General features: G+C 40.3%; 1 protein-coding gene across 1 annotated transcript in view; it reads right to left on the bottom strand.

Annotated features, from left to right (window-relative positions):
• The window catches only part of itpr3 (inositol 1,4,5-trisphosphate receptor, type 3), a 350,279-nt gene that overhangs the window by 237,189 nt on the left and 95,539 nt on the right, over positions 1 to 17,551 (bottom strand). The window contains exons 15-19 of the mRNA XM_018091571.2: positions 15,762 to 15,923; positions 15,483 to 15,655; positions 9,644 to 9,763; positions 3,940 to 4,116; positions 1,460 to 1,711 (exon numbers count right to left, since the gene is read on the bottom strand). Of these exons, the coding sequence (XP_017947060.1) occupies positions 1,460 to 1,711; positions 3,940 to 4,116; positions 9,644 to 9,763; positions 15,483 to 15,655; positions 15,762 to 15,923 (884 nt within the window). The remainder of the gene's footprint in view (positions 1 to 1,459; positions 1,712 to 3,939; positions 4,117 to 9,643; positions 9,764 to 15,482; positions 15,656 to 15,761; positions 15,924 to 17,551) is intronic.

Genomic DNA, 17,551 nt, shown 5'->3' with positions numbered 1-17,551 from the left:
TGGCAGTCAGATGCACACCTTTTAACAATAAGAGATTTGTGACTGTAAGGGTTGCAGACTAATTGGAGTTCACTATTTAGAGACAGAATCAGGGTAAAATCTGCTTAGTTTTTCAACTTTTCTTAATTTTCTACATAACATTTGTAGAGGACAAACATCCATTTGTTGGAAAATCAGGAAAAACATGGTTTAAATCCAGAAAAGTACCCATTAAAATTCATTATAAATTGATTAGACCACAAAAAATGGTGTAAAATGTGGGAAAAACTAAAATCATGGAATTTAAAATTGAGGTGTCACAGTACAGCAAATACAGATCTGGCTGTAGTATGCTTTATACTATGAGCACATCACAGAGTGTGCAGTATATATTTTACAATGTGGCTGTTTATGTTATGGATGACATAAAACTACACAGGGCAGTTAGTAATAACATTGGCATGAAACAGGTGGTAATCTTACTCATGATATTTATCGATTTATGTACATATATATGTATATATATTTTTATGTATGAGTTTTTATTGAGTAAACACAATGAGTAAGCCTATAGCCTATTTTTAAGATAATGATGATTATTTAAATCCACTCCAGTTGGTATAGGAGTACAGTGTGCACTTTTTTGTCATTATAGTTTAAGATGGATTTTTACGTGGTTTCAGCAACTCCACTTTTTGTATGGGCTGTCTGGTTCGGGGAACCAGTAACTACAATATATATTTGTGGAATAAATGGCCTCTGCAACCCCATTTTTTAATTAAATGAATCCAAAAATAGCATATTGAAGCTTTAAATTGACCTGCAGTATTGAGTTGGTTTACACTGAAGAATAAGAAAAAGAAAGCTGACTTTAATGTCTTTTTTTTGTTTGTTTAATAAATTTGGTTTGACAAGATCTGCCCCGATTACTAATTATGGTGTGATAGAACATCCTTTTAATTATGCTGCAGCTGAGCTCAATATTGGATAAACACATTTATCCCCATTTCTATTATTCGCTAATACATGGCTAACTAACAAAGTCATTGCTGTATTCATCGGAGAGGTAGCAAGCTGACCTGTGGCAAGTTGTAAAGAGTAAACTGAAGAGTGCAAGCAAATGGCAGATGGCGGACTGTTATAAAAATGACCCCTTTTATCTCCCATTTAGGTGATAATGCATGCATTATTTTACTTCAGCCTATGGTAAACAAACCCCTATATGCTAAGTATTCAAACAACCAAGACTGTTCTGTTTGTTTTGCCTAATCACTCTGTAATGTTTTGTGCTGCCTTGTGAAAAAATAAAACTAGTTTTGTCATGCAGAATAAAGTACAGCATGACCTTGAAGGAAACTTAAAGCTCCCAGTTAAAGTGAGGGACTGAGTTGCCAGTGTATCTGCCCTTGTATGGGACACACCAATGGACCTGCCCGACCTATATCTGGTCAAAAATTATTTAGATATCAGGTATACTCACTCTTTGATTGTGATGGCCATAGGAATCTCTGTCCAAAGACGTGCAAACTTCACAGGAGTGACTAACTCTTGAGGGTCTCTGTCAACATGGACATGTAGCATGAGATGGCAGAAGGAGGCCCTAATTTCATAAGGCAGCATTTCATCTGCCATGCAGAGGAAGATGAGATCCACACTCAGCTGCTTGGAAATCTCGTGTATAGCAAGGTACTGACGATCTAAACACATCCTGGCAAAAAGCTTTAGCTGATACCTGGAAAGTGTGCAAAAAAAAGGCTGTATATATAAAAAATGATCCATGCAAATGGGGATTATTAAAGCTGTGTGAAAATATGTAAAAAGTGTGAAAAACTGGCATTTGGACAGACAAGTATCAGGAGGTCTTCTTAGTTAATATTCCGTTAAATGAATTACTACTTTCCTTTTTTAGTTGTTTGCCCTAAAAGCCTGTCCTAACCAATGGCTCTTTCTGAATGAAACCCTATAGGCCCCCAGTAACTGGTCAATAAATGCAGTGTTGTGCATTGGGGTTGTAACCTATTGTTTGGCCACAACACATGCAGAATTTGTCTCCTCATTGTACAAAATCAGCTTCCAGCCCACATGCCCTTCCTAAAGCAAAGCAACTCATCACAAAACTCTTACCTTGACAGATAAGTGTTTTTTACAAAGTGGAAGCTATGTGTTGTAGAGGGGGCAAGGGCCTGTGAATGTCTTTTTTCGCTTTAAGGCTTATGGCTCACAAGACATTTTGATTAATGTAATGCAACGGGAAGGACTTTAATGCGTGTTGCATTCTTATTATAAGGGTATGTTGATTGCACATGCATGTTGCTTTAATTGAGGTGAAACCCTTTGAAATTATACTGTTAATAAATAAGCTATACTGTTTATAAAATGCATATAATGAACACAGTCACCTGTGTTCAGATTGTGTGGAGTTAGAATTGAATAGCATGATATATAAAACTGACAGCTTGAGCAATTTGGCAACAGAATCATATAGCTTGAGAAATCCTGGAAACACTGTGAACAAACAGGAATGATGCCAAGGCTAGCCAAATTAGGCCTCCTTATTTCTTAACAATATGCAATAGTAACTAGTGATGAGCACATATTTTGCCAGGCATGGATTTGCTGCGAAATTCTGCATTTCACCATTGGCAATTTTGTCCAGAAAACTGCCGTAAAAGTTCACTGCAAAAAGAATTTGCACATTTTGTAGCAGTTTCACAACTGTTCGGTGAAGCAAAACAGGACAGATTCCCTCATCACTCACAAATAATAACCATATACATGGATTCTGGTAAAATGTTTCCATTTGACTAAGCAAACTCTTGTGTCTTTTGGGTTATAATAATAGGTACTGTAGCATAGGTAATAATTATGGTCACTGCAGCAAAAAGGGGAATAACACACCAAAGTAATTTCTGAGTGGGTATAGAATAACTAAAGGGTAATCAAGGGTAATCAGAAGGGTAATTAAGGAACATGGCAACTCTCTAGCAATAGGAGGAGATGGGGAAATGTATCTTATGGAAGAATAGATATTCAGATTAATATAATTTCATGTTTGACACATGTATAGACTAACTAAATGTATATTCTTTTGATTTGGATTTCTTTGATCTTGGATTTGATTTATTTTCTTGTATCTCCAGAAACCCAATATCCTGAAAGTTCTGAATTACATTGAGGCAATTTCAAATAGAGTACAAGTAATTGAGTACAAGTAAATTGTTTTTAATTATTTTTATTTCCCTGTAATAATAAAACAGCACCTTGTACTTGATCAAAAGCAAGCAAGCAAGCATAAATCCATATTGGTAATGTGGCAATACCTTTTTCAAAAGACAGCAACACCCAATGTAACTTCAAGCAGGTACTTGCCTGTATTTAAATCACAGAAGGGTTTTTCACAAACAATACACAAAATATAGAAAAATAAATAAAGTAAGTTCAACGGTGCCTCATCCACTATAAGGGCAGCTTAATCCATAAATTACAGTTATTTTACTATCAGTCTGTAGGATTTCTTTTTCTTTACTCTCTCAAAACTGCACAAGCTTACCACCCACTTTCTGGACAGAGATCACATCCAGATCCAGTCTTTTTATGATAGGAACCGAGAACCCTAGAGGTAGGAGTATATCATTTTGCATGTGTATAAAAAATTGGATCATTTTCCTCAAATAAATAAATGGACAAGTATAATGTTTTTTTAAATATTTGTTTAAATGGGTTCCCAGTTAAATCCAGATCACCCATTAGGTAATATTTATGCAGAAATATTAAAAATTAAAAAGGGTTAACTAATATTCAGGCAACGTTGTCTATAACACCCAGGGGCAGATTTATCTCCATTATAACTTAACACATGTAGCATGGACAGCTTTGGGCTCTTCTCTGTTGGTTAACAAAGAGTGTCAGAGATTTCCTCACTGTCATTAGCCTTACAATCACACATTTAAATATAAATACCTGTAATATGTTAAAACATTCTCATCATGTGCGTTACCAGCCCGTGCTTCTTGGGACAGTTGTCGAATGCTTTTTTCATGAGAGTCATTATTTTTATCTGTCCAGGTAAGCCATACTTCTTCATCACAGTACTCAAGACTCATGTACTCAGGAGACATTTCTTTTAGTGGTCTTAACCTAAAGAAAGTATAATGTATAAAGAAAGTTAAAGAGATGCTAAAATCAAAATGTTACACAGATATCATGCAGCTCAAGTTCACAGTCACTTTGAAAGTTCTTACCTACATTGAAGGAGAAGGAAGGGTAAAAACTAAGTAAGCTTTATCAGAAAGGTCTTGTAAATACAGCCATAAGTGCTCACAGAAATGCTGCACTTGGTTCTGTGTCAAAAGAAACAGGAATTGTTGTCTCTTTGTTTTCCTGTGCCAGAGACACGCAGCTCTCTCTCCCCTCTCCTGCTCCCCCCTCCCTCAAGAATGCTAAGAACTCCTTCCCCCCTAGGAATGTGGATCTGAGCCAATCAGCCGGAAGCTTCCTCATAGTCTAACTAACTGAGCATGTACTCCGGTCTTGGTGAAGGAGCAAGGCATTATGAGAACTTTCTTTACAGAGCTCAGTGTTTTTTTTTTCCTATGAGGCTTCTGATTATCTGAACAAGAGAAATATGGGGAGACTTAAGGGCACTATTGAGAGAACTGAAGGTATGCCTGCAACTTGAGATTAACTCTTTAATTTACTCTAACTCTTTTAAAGCCTTCCCTTCTCCTTTAATGCCCAACCGTGATTATTAAATGATACAATAATGATGTTAATATGGTTCTCATATTATATATAAATGAATAACCGTGAATGCATTTATTTTATTAGCAATTTGTCCATAATATATATGTATGTCTACACATTTAGCACAAAATGCCCAAGCATTAATTAGTAACTTTTACAATGATTAGCAGGCGTTAAAAACAAAAAAGGAGTTTGAAACTTAAAAGGCACTATACAAGGGATAGCCCTCGGGAGACTGTATGTACCCAGTTGCAATATGAGTTCCAGTATGATTGCTGGTGTGACTCAGTGTGCATCTTGTCGCATGTATGTGGTCCTGGAGCAGCAGAAGGTGCAGAATCTAAGGGGGGAACTGGCAGCACTGAGGGCAGCTGCAAACATGGGGGAGAACGGGAGGCTCACTGAGCAACCACTGGCAGGGGCCGGTGTAGTGGGGGGTGGAGAAGGGACAGTGGAGGTCAATGAGGGAGACAAATTTGTAACAGTTAAGAGGGGCAGTAGGGGACACAAGGGTAGGGGGGCTGGTTCACAGCTTGTACAAACCAACAGATTTGCCGCTTTAGGTGAAGATGCTGGGGAAGACAGCTCTGAGCTGGCATGTATGGAGCGGGCTGACTCTCAGAGCACCCTGGGATCCGGCACCTCTAATACAGGTGGGGGGAATAGTGCTAGGAAGGGAAGGCAGGCTATAGTTGTAGGGGATTCAATTATTAGAAAGGTGGATAGGGTAATTTGTCGCAAAGACCCTACATGCCGAACTGTGTGTTGCTTGCCTGGTGCTAGGGTTCGGCATGTGGTGGAACGAGTGGACAAATTGTTGGGAGGGGCTGGGGAAGACCCGGCAGTCTTGGTACACATAGGTACCAATGACAAAGTTAGAGGAGGGGGGAAGTCCTCAAGAACGATTTTAAAAAGCTAGGTGCGAAGTTGAGGGCGAGGACTTCCAAGGTAATTTTCTCAGAGATATTACCTGTGCCACGAGCAACATTAAGAAGGCAGCGGGAGCTTAGGGAGTTTAATGCGTGGCTGAGAGATTGGTGCAGGGAGGAGGGCTTTGGGTTTCTCCAGAACTGGGCTGATTTCTCAATCGGCTACAAGCTCTTTGCCAGGGATGGGCTGCACCTCAATGATGATGGGGCAGCTGCTTTGGGGGAAAAGATGGCTAGTGGGTTGGAGGAGATTTTAAACTAGGAGTGGGGGGGGGGAGGGTGCAGCGGGAAATTCTGTGGTAGACAGGATAGATGAGGTAGTGGGCACAGTAAGGGAAAATGGGGGAGGAGACTTGCTTCGGGATACCGATAATGGCAGGGGGGCCCATAAGTTGTTTACACGTCATTCTCACGCCGGAACCAGTATTAAATGTATGTTTACCAATGCAAGGAGTCTGACTGGTAAAATGGGAGAGCTGGAGGTACTGGCGTTGGAGCGGAAATATGATGTGATTGGTGTTGCTGAAACTTGGTTGAATGAGTCTCATGACTGGGCTGTTAATATTGGGGGGTATACATTGTTTTGGAGGGACAGGGGCAATAGAAAAGGAGGAGGAGTGTGTCTGTTCGTTAAGCAAGAATTAAAAGCAAATATTAAAGAGGAAGTGATGGGGGGAACAGAGGGAGCTGAATCCTTATGGGTTGAGCTTCTCACAGATAGTAAAGAATTTACCAAACTAATTGTAGGGGTATGCTATAGACCCCCTAATGTAAGCGAAGAGGAGGAGGCCCAGCTCCTGTTGCAAAAAGAAAAGGCTGCTAGTTTGGGGCAAGTGATAATAATGGGGGATTTTAATTACCCTGATATTGACTGGGGCAATAGTACTGCCAGGACAGTAAATGGGAACAAGTTTATAAACTTGCTGCATGACAACTTTATGTCACAGGTTGTTGAGGAGCCAACCAGGAACCATGCTATACTAGATCTAGTGATCTCTAATGACCCAGAACGTATAGCAAATGTGCAAGTGGTTGAACCCCTGGGTAACAGTGACCATAATGTTATTTCATTTGATGTTTGGTGCAGGAAACAAATTTACACAGGGGCAACAAAGACACTGAATTTTAGGAAGGCAAATTTTAGCTCCTTAAGGGCAGCGCTTCAGGGCATAGATTGGGGCATTATGTTTTCTGATAAAAACACAGAGCAGAAATGGTTGTCATTTAAAATGATATTAAATCATTACTGTTCATTCACAATTCATTCCATTAATAAGAAAAAGTGTTAAGAATCATCCTATGTGGCTTAACTTTGAGGTAAAGAAGTTAATAGGGAGAAAAAGGAAAGCTTTTAAGAAATATAAGTCAGAGGGGACAGTAGCTGCGTTTAATTATTATAAACACTATAACAAGTGTTGTAAAACAGCAATCCGGAACGCAAAGATAGAAAATGAGGAGCGCATCACGACCGAGGCCAAGACTAACCCCAAAAAGTTTTTTAAGTATATTAATAGTAAAAAGATGCAGGTTGAGGGTGTGGCCCCATTGAGTTATAGTAACAATATGGTTACAGCGGATACAGAAAAGGCAGATGTGCTTAACCAGTTCTTTTCTTCTGTGTATACAGTAGAGGAGCCAGAGGGCCAAGTCCCACCCAATAGCTTCACTGTTGCCTCAGCTCCAACTACACAGTGGTTGGCACAGGATATGGATTAAAGGGTTACACACAATAAATGTAAACAAGGCACCTGGGCCAGATGGAATACACCCTCGGGTACTGAGAGAGCTAGGGGCAGAATTACAGTGGCCCTTGTTTCTGATATTCTCAGACTCGCTTTCATCAGGTATGGTTCCTAGGGATTGGAAGAAGGCGAATGTCATTCCCATATTTAAAAAGGGAGTAAGATCTCAGCCTGGCAATTATAGGCCTGTAAGTTTGACATCCGTGGTGGGCAAGTTATTTGAAGGCTTGTTAAGGGATCACATACAAAATTATGTAGTGGAGAATGGCATTATGAGCAGTAATCAGCATGGCTTTATGAAGGACAGGTAATGTCAGACCAATTTAATTGCTTTTTATGATGAGGTAAGTAAGAAGCTGGACAGTGGAGATGCAGTAGATATAATCTATTTGGATTTTGCCAAAGCATTTGATACCGTTCCCCACAAACGACTGCTTTCTAAGCTAAGGTATAATTGGTCTTAGTGAAGTCATTTGCACATGGATAGAAAACTGGCTACAGGATCGGGTACAGAGGGTAGTTGTTAATGGCACATTCTCTACTTGGAATAAGGTTCTCAGTGGGGTCGCTCAGGGTTCTGTACTGGGCCCACTTTTGTTTAATTTGTTCATAAATGACTTAGGGGAGGGTATTATGAGTAATGTATCAGTGTTTGCAGATGACACAAAACTCTGTAGACCAGTCAATTCTATCCAGGATGTGACATCCCTGCAGCAGGATCTTGACCAACTGGCAATCTGGGCAGCTAAGTGGCAGATGAGATTTAATGTGGATAAATGTAAGGTCATGCACCTGGGATGTAAAAATATGCAAGCCACTTATACCCTTAATGGGACTGCACTAGGCAAATCCATAATGGAGAAGGACCTTGGAGTCCTTGTAGATAATAAACTTGGCTGTAGCAAGCAATGCCAGGCAGCAGCTGCAAGGGCAAACAAGGTTTTGAGCTGTATTAAAAGGGGTATAGATTCACGGGAGGAGGGGGTTATTCTTCCCCTTTACAGAGCGCTGGTAAGGCCCCATCTAGAATATGCTGTTCAGTTTTGGTCTCCAGTGCTCAAACGGGACATTATTGAGTTAGAGAGGGTCCAGAGAAGGGCAACTAAGCTGGTAAAGGGTATGGGAAGTCTCAGTTATGGGGAAAGACTGGCCAAGTTGGGTCTGTTTACACTGGAGAAGAGGTGACATGATAAATATGTATAAATATCTAAGGGGATCATATAATAACCTTTCTAATGTTTTATTTACCAGTAGGTCCTTCCAACGGACACTTTTACACAGGCATCTGATTCCTCAGCAAACAGAAATAAAAAGTTCTTGTCACACACCAAAACACATACAGATTTTCCTACAAAGTAGACTTAGCTAGTTGCAGTTCTCCTAAATCATGAACATTCCCCCTGGGATAAGGTGATGAGATTTTGAAAATGAAATCTCGGGACAGCAGAGGATGTGCAGCTCGCTACAAAAAAATTCAGTGAGACCCCACCCACTTTTATGGCCACACCCACTAAAGGTCATGGCCACATATATCTGCCTCTGTACATTTCCTCAGCACAGCTGGACTATATATATATATACATGCAGACCTGTAGAGTGTTTAGTTCCCAACAGTGGATGTGGATGTGGAGGTGGGGAGGTTGAAAAGAGTTAACACTCATTCCTACCTACAGTACCAGGCACAGATATGGAAAAGGTGCACCTTCTCACCCTAAGAACACTCAGCCAAGTGCTAAGGCTCCTGATTTATCAAAATACACAAGGAGATGAAACTCTCTGTATATGAGAGCCTGGTTACCCTTATTAGTGCACCAGCCTCCCTGACATTTTTACAGGAAGGTTGGTCAAGGTACTGATACCAAGTGGCTTGAGGAATGTTTTTATTTTCATTTTTACAATTTATTTATAATGCAGCTAGTTAAAAACTCATCTTTTGCTTAGCAAAACACAAACAAACTTAGTCTGATTGCTCTAGAATCAGCTACTCACATTTAAATATATTAATTTATAAGTTCTTCCATACAAAAACCTGTTGTGGTAAGAACTGAATGAGGTCTACTGAAAAAAAGAGGCTTTACACATGCAAAAATAGTTTACTGAATAAACGTAATAATTATTTTATTTAAAATGTATTTAAAATTATTTTGTTGTGACATCCAGTACCTTCTACTCATGTAATGTGCATTCAATAAACTGTACAAAAACAATATTGGCATTCCATAAAAAAAACAAATGTTGTTATCCACTTACTCTGTCTTGATAAGAATATCACTGTTTTTGGGGTCCAGAACACATTTACAGATAAGTTCCTGGGTTACTGGGATTGCAATGTGATTTGAAACACAAAGGTCAGAAAGGTAATCCAAAAATCTGAAAGATGAAAAGTTTGCTCATGAAGAGAGTCTAATGAAGTCATTCATTTCAAATAAAATATTTTCAATTAAGTTGAACATTTGTTAAAGTTGTAAATAGCACAAAACTAATTTTTATGCTTATAAAAATGAAATATTGCCAAAAGAGTAAATACTCACATAACAATTTTATTTCCAAATGTTTTCACATAAGAAGGCAAAGAAAATAAAGATATCAATCAAACACACACAAAAAAAACCACCTGCCAGAAATAACTGACAGGAGAAACCAAGTGTAGAATAAATCAGAGTTTAAATATATATTGTAACTGTTTTTAAGGAATTGGGTAACAGATGTCTGGTGACAAGGGTATTTTTCATACATAACTTTCTCTTCAGATGAGGCCCTAGCAACAACATAAAAATGTAAATTCCAATCTTAAGAGTTTATCATAATTAATAAATTATTTAAAACACATTTTATATATCAAATTAACTTTATAACAAAGTTAAAGGGGAACTGCAACTTTCAAACCAAAAGTTGCTGAAAAGCTCCACACAACACAGAAATCTCTAACATACTTATCACTGTAATTTGTTCCTTCAAAAAGTATGGATAAATACCATTTCTCTAGAATGGCCCTGCCTGTCAGCACAGAAGCTGTGGGTTAAGCACTACTTAGTGTAGGAGGATGCGTACACCACCGTTCAGCATTCCTGGCCACTGAGAGACCCGTGTCATCAGCAAACAGACACTGGAGTCAATAGAAGACATCCGCCAGGGGCTACAGACGCACTGCGCGCATAGAGTGGACACCTGGACACCTTTTTGGTTTAAGGGCCTACTCTATTCGGCTTACCATTGACTCTGCACAACCAGAGTATAATGTGGGTGTCTCACTATATATAAACTGTATAGTGGGGTTCCCTTAGTATTGTGTGTCATTTCTTGAGTTTCATTAAAGTTGTTTAAAGTTTTTTTTTCATTAGGATGTGTTTGAGCGGATTTGCATTTCTCCGCCCCTTTTCAGGTGAATTAGCTTGCTAATTATGTCATTCACTCTGTATATGCTATTTAAACACTTCCTTGTTGTACAGTTGTTTTAAGCCTATGAGTAAGTGTGCTTGGCATACGAAACGCGTTAGGCGTTCCTTCTTTTAATGCAACAATAAAGATTTGATTTTATGAGAGACCCCGGAGTCCGGAGCGCTTGGTGTCCACTACGTTTGAAATTGGCCAGTGAGAAAAGAGCTGCTACCCAATTTAAAAAATGCTGGCCATTCCATCCACATGGACCAGACCTACACAATTGGAGGATTTATTTGATTGGATCAAAACCACTATTCAATCCACTATCACTCTTTCCATATCGTCTCACCAAAAGAAACGGAAATCACAGGTTCTATCAGAAACCAAATTCTTCTGAGGAAGAAGATCTTAGTGAACCAGAGATTGAGTTAGAGCAAGGTAAATAGCTAGATATTAGACATAAAGGATGAGACAATAGCTACTTCAAAGTCCAATATGGTACTGGGAGTTCACTCCAAGAAATCCAGTGCCTTCCCTATCAGTATCACAACTAATAGATACGGAATGGTCAAAAACAGACCATCGGCTTACCTTGACTCAGCACTTCCTTACCACGTACCCGGTACCGGATAAAGCCCCCAAAGTACATTCTGCGATCACCCAAGAATGTAGTATCCAGGAATACTACATTACCTTCTAGGAGCCTAAGGATAAGAGAATGGAAGTGTCGCTAAGAAAGGGTTTTATCCATGCAACAGCCATATTTAGACCAGCCATGCTTCATCCAGTTTGGCACGCTCTGCAAGGTTCTGGTGCCAGAAACTACTAAAGCACCCACCAACATCAACACAAGAACTACAGAACAATCTGGAATGACTCTGTTCCACACTGGCCTTTCTGTCCAACACGGCCATGGACAGTCAGGTTAGCAGCAAAAACAAGCATTAACACAGTGGCCTAGTGGCCAGGCAGGCCCTATGGTTAAGCCACTGGTCTGGGGACACTGTCTCCAAATCCAAACTTCTCAATCTCAAATTCACAGGTGACAGTCTTTTTGGGGCAGACCTAAAACAGATTATTAAAGAAGTCACTGGAGGCAAGAGTAGCAAAACCAGAACCCACAAACAGACCATATAACAGGCAGTGGAATACGAAAGGTTATTCTATTCGCTCCTTTCGAAGTCCATCCTTTCGCCCCTCACAAAGTGGAGGAGAAACAAAGAAGGGAAGACCTTCTTGGCCACAGCAGGCTAAAAATAACAGGAAGACAGGGCCCACAAAGCCCACCTCTAGTGATGAGCAAATCTGTCCCGTTTTGCTTTGCCATAAAATTAGCAAAACGGCAAAAAAATTTGCGAAATGGCGAAAAATTCGCAAAATGCATTTGTTGTGTAATTTTTTTGTCACCCGCATCTATATTTTGTCGCCCTTTATTTTTTACATGACCGTGCCTTTTTTTGACATGAGCACGCCCAATTTTACACAACTGCGTCCTTTTTTGACGCGGCAAAAATAATTCTGCACAACAAATTTTTCCGCAGCGGATTTTCACAAAAGGTTCGCGAAACAATTCACCAATAGCGAAATGTGGAAATTCACTGTGAATCCATGCCCGCCGAAAATATTTGCTCATCACTACCCACCTCTACATGACTCTGAACCAGGTTCACAGGGGATGCGATTTGCAAGAGTTCTTACCGATTTGGCAAATCCACATACAGAACATCTGGGTCCTGTCAATCATCTGGGAAGGTTACATGATTCCCTTTGACAACCTTCCCCCTTGCACAATTCATCACTTGTCCACTCCAAAGAACCCACTCAAAAGAAGGGCTCTTGTAGACATTGTAAATGGACTCAGCAATGTCATCTCGCCAGTACCCTTGGAATAACATTACAAAGGATTCTATACAAATTTGTTTTTGGTGGACACAAAAGAAGGCAACTTCTGGCCAGTCCTGAACCTAAAACAAATCCTCTTAAAGAGATATCTAGATCTAAGCCATTGGAAGTAGAAAGAAAGCTTAACCTTGTATAGATGTGCTCATGCCCCAGACCCTCAGCATGGGGGAGTCATATAGGAAACACTTAGAAGAAGTTAGGCAGGCACTCTGAAAATCCAATGATGTGGAATTGAAGCTCAAATGTTTAAAGTAAAATGACAAGTATTTTATTGAAGAATACACATAAATGCTAAGCCTTACGCGTTTCGTGCCTACCTGGGCACTTAATCATAGGCTCTTAATCATAGAGTCTATGATTAAGTGCCCAGATAGGCACGAAACGCGTAAGGCTTAGCATTTATGTGTATCCTTCAATAAAATACTTGTGATTTTACTTTAAACATTTGAGCTTCAATTCCACATTATTGGATTTTCGGAGTGCCTCCCTAACTTCTAAGTGTTTCTTAAACCTAAAACCCTTAAATCAGTTTGTAAAACTGAACCTGAAACAGGCATTTCAAATGGAGTTCCTACGATTAATACTTGTGTCCCATGACACCACACTGCTACATGACGACAGAGGACCTCCAGGACGCATACTTACATGTGCCAATTCGGCCATCTTTCCAAAGGTACCTGAGGTTCACTGTCCAAAACAAGCACTACCAATTTAAGGCCCTCCCCTTTGGTCTCTGCACAGCTCCAAGGATGTTCACGAAAGTGCTCAGCCCGGTGGTGGCACACCTCAGACGATGGGGATAACGCTCTGCCCATATTTAGACGAAATTCTGATTCATTCAGCCTCATTCGAACAGAGCAACAGGGACACTCAGATCTGTATAACTACCGTGACTCAACACGTTTGGATTGCGAATTACAAAAGAGTCAACTCACACCAGCGCTACAACTCCAATTCTTGGGGATGTGGTTTGACTCGTCAAGTCAGACCATATCATTAATTCTAGACAAGATTCAGCAACTCAACTCGACAGCAGCTCACGTTTGCCAGCAGAGCTAAATATCAGCAGAACTCTGCTTTAGACTCTTGGGCTACAATGGTGGCAGCCTAGGAAGCACTTCCGTTCGGACGATTCCACATGAGGTGTTTTCACAACTATTTCCTGCGACACTGGAACAAGGATCATTCCAAACTATCCCAATTGATTCCCATGACTGCAGTCGTCCTTCAATCACTTCAGTAGTGGACCCAACCAGACAATCTAGCAAAAGGCAGACAATGGACCCATACCGCAGTGGATGGTTGTTACCCCAGATGCCAGCTTGACAGGCTGGGGAGCAACTCTTCCACCTCACACATGGGACCTGGGCAGCCAATGAGGCAAAATTACTGATCTATGTTCTGGAGATCAGGGCTATTCCAAACACAATTCTGCGCTGGTCCAAACAACTACAGGGCAAACCCCTCCGTGTACAATCGAACACCACCACAGCACTGGCCTACAACAATAAGCAGGGACACGCACACTGCTATCTGGCCATTCAGGAGGTGACATGGATACTCATTTGGGCTGAATCACACGTCCCACCAATCTCAGCGATATTTATCCCAGGAATTCAGAACTGGGAAACAGATTATACGAGTCGCCAACGAATAGATCAAGGTGAATGGTAGTTGCACCAGAAGGTGTTTGACAAGATTGTAGCCAGGTGGGGACGGCCGGACAGAGATATGTTAGCGTCCAAAAACAACTTCAAGGTACCTACATACTGTGCCAGATCTTGGGATCCGGGAGCATTATATGTAGATGCTTTAGTCATTCTATGGACAAAGTGTATGCCTTTCCCCCGCTGGCCCTTCTTCCAAGGTTAATGCACAAGATACAGCAGGAACAAACAGTGACAATCCTAATAGTGCCAGATTGGCCCAGAAGGGTCTGGTATTCCAAACTCATCAAAATGTCAGTTGCGCTACCATATCAATTGCCCCTCCTTTAGCGATAACCTCTGCAAAACAGCCGACATAGCTCCACTATAGTGCAAGGAACCCTGACTGATTCTACATCAGGACAGAGCAGTCTTCAGAACAATCCCAACCTTCGCGCCCAAAGTAGCATCCTCATTCCATATTAATGAGGAGATTAACCTGCCATACCTCTGCCCTCAACCATCCAATGAAAAGGAGAAATCGCTCCACAAACTTAATGTTAATGTAGTCGGGTCAGTTAGGTACTTGTAGATAGATCCAAGGCCTACAGAAAGACTGATACCTACCCAGGGTCGGACTGGGGGGTGCAGGGCCCACCGGGGCTCCCGCCCCAGGGGCCCTGCAGGTGCCCCAGCTGCATCCCCTAACCCCCCCAGGGGCCCCCCGAAGGGCCCCCGCCTGATGTCCTCCCCGAGCGCGTATAAATTGAACGCGTCAGGGGAGGAACAGTCAGTAGGGGGAGCGCCGGCAAAGGTCAGACAGGGCCGCTGGGGCCCACTAGGGCCGGGGCCCACCGGGATTTTTCCCAGTGTCCCGGCGGCCCAGTCCGACCCTGTACCTACCTGGTTACCTATGGGGTTAACAAAGGGTCACCTGCGTCCAAGCCTTCAATAGCCAGATGCCTGGTGGACACAATAAATCATGCTTATGACCTTAGCAAACATCCCAGACCATTCAATGTCAGGGGGCACTCCACAAGAGCAGTTAGTACATCCTTTCCTTTGGCAGGAAAGTCCTCCAGGCAGACTTTCTAGCCTACTTTGTTACTTGTTGCTTTTGTTCTTATTTAATTTCCATAAAAACAAAATGTTATTCTTACCGGGGCTCACGGTTTTTTCTGACCAAGTTTACAAAGGTTTCCACCTCTGTTTTGGTAATATGCTTTTCCAATAGTTTTCGGTTGTTATGTAGTAGAGCTGTAATGGTATCCTCTGCAAGAATGTCATAACCAATTTGCGATTGCATGACTCCAAATTGTTTGGCTATATGTTCCTAATGTATCAAAACAAAAACGTAAACAGATAAATTTTTGCAAGGCAGTGTAACATTTTGATTTCACATTTGTCTCAACATACAAAGGTTAACAAAAATTTCATACCTGGTTTTTTCTATAGTCCTCTTGTGAGTGGCGAAGTACCCGATAACAGAGCCGAAACATATATTGGTAGGGGGAATTTTTTTGGTCAGAAAGCTCCTCCAGTCTTAGCAAAGGACCGTCTGTACCTTTCTCCTTAAATGGTGCCTTCAGGATACCAAATATCTGCACAGAAATGAATGTTTTAGTACAATATTACAAGGAAATTGCAAAAAGACAAAAGAAAACACCCTAAAGAATGAAAAGTCAAGGTGGGAAGGAACTGTACAAGAACTGTACAAGGTTGGTAAAAAACAGCTTGCAAAAAATAAACATATATATAGTGCACAGCAAATTAGCAAAATGGTAGTAGTAACACATTAAAGTGATAAAAATGCCTGAACAGAAATATTTAAATACCACAAAATGTACAATATTCCATAAAATAGTTGTTTTTCATTAAAAAATTATTAGGTAAGAGATTGGATGAAATACGATTTTTTGGATAATAAAGTTTTATATACATAAATAAAACAATATTATACAATACAGCACTAATAATTATATGATTTTTACAATTATACAGTGCAACGATTCAGCAATAAAATAATGGAATACATCAATTAGGTTTATAGAAATGGTGTAACTATGTGGTGAGTATGTATTGACATGGGTACAATATACATCAGGATATTAATTAATTCCATTGCTGGAAATATAATCAGAAAGATCTATGGAATACATAAAAAACAAAAGAATGTTTATTTTATATACATTTTACAGAGGCAACTAATTCATCTCTAAAAGTATTAGATTGTGCAACAGTGTAACTTCTATATGCCCAAACTTGGGAGGGAACAAAGAAAATTAAACAGTAGCTAAGTAGATTTTATCATAGCAGCTGGACCAAAAAAGAGTAGTACAGGTACAGGACCCATTATCCAGAATGCTCGGGACCAAGGGTATTCCGGATAAGGCGTCTTGCCGTAATTTCGATCTCTGTACCTTAGGTCTACTAAAAAATGTATAAAACTAATTAAACCTAATAGGATTGTTTTGCATCCAATAAGGATTATTTATATCTTAGTTGGGATTAATTACAAGGTACTGTTTTATTATTACAGAGAAAAAGCAAATTAGTTTTAAAATTCTTAATTATTTGATTAAAATGGAGTCTATGGGAGACGGGCTTTCCGTAATTTGGAGCTTTCTGGATAACAGGTTTCTGGATAAGGGATCCCATACCTGTATCCATGTACTGCCTGTACCTGTACATCTTTGTTTAAATTGAGTAAAACAATAAGACTTGTGTTTAAAATGATCACGCATTTTTTTAATATAGAATAAAATTATACCCTTACCCATAAAAACATGGCAGGCAAGGGGCACTCCTCATCATGAATAATGCACAAAATATCAAAATAAAGCTGTAGTAAATAAAGCTCTGCAAATGAACAGGGGAGCAGATAGCAACGCCCTAGCCAATATTATCAACAGCAAAATAAAAATATTATTAATATTATTATACATTATTGATTTTATTATATATCATTATCATTAGCTGATCGCCATTCAAGCAGTGAAAGATGTGTTCATATCTGCATACATTCAATTTCTAAGTAGTTAAAGGTACTCTTGAAACAATGGTTATGGAGGCTTTTGGGTGAGCAAAAGCATGGAGGGCCACTTTGCTAAAAATGGAGTGAATGTAGCAGGGTCGGACTGGGGGGTGAAGGGCTCCCGCCCCAGGGGCTCTGCAGGTGCCCCCACCGGCCGAGTCTCCTAATTCCCTCCCCCGACCCCCCTCAAAGGGC

This window comes from Xenopus tropicalis, chromosome 2 (genome assembly GCF_000004195.4).
Source record: "Xenopus tropicalis strain Nigerian chromosome 2, UCB_Xtro_10.0, whole genome shotgun sequence".
Lineage (NCBI taxonomy): Eukaryota > Metazoa > Chordata > Amphibia > Anura > Pipidae > Xenopus > Xenopus tropicalis.
This window is presented reverse-complemented; position numbering and strand designations above follow the sequence as displayed.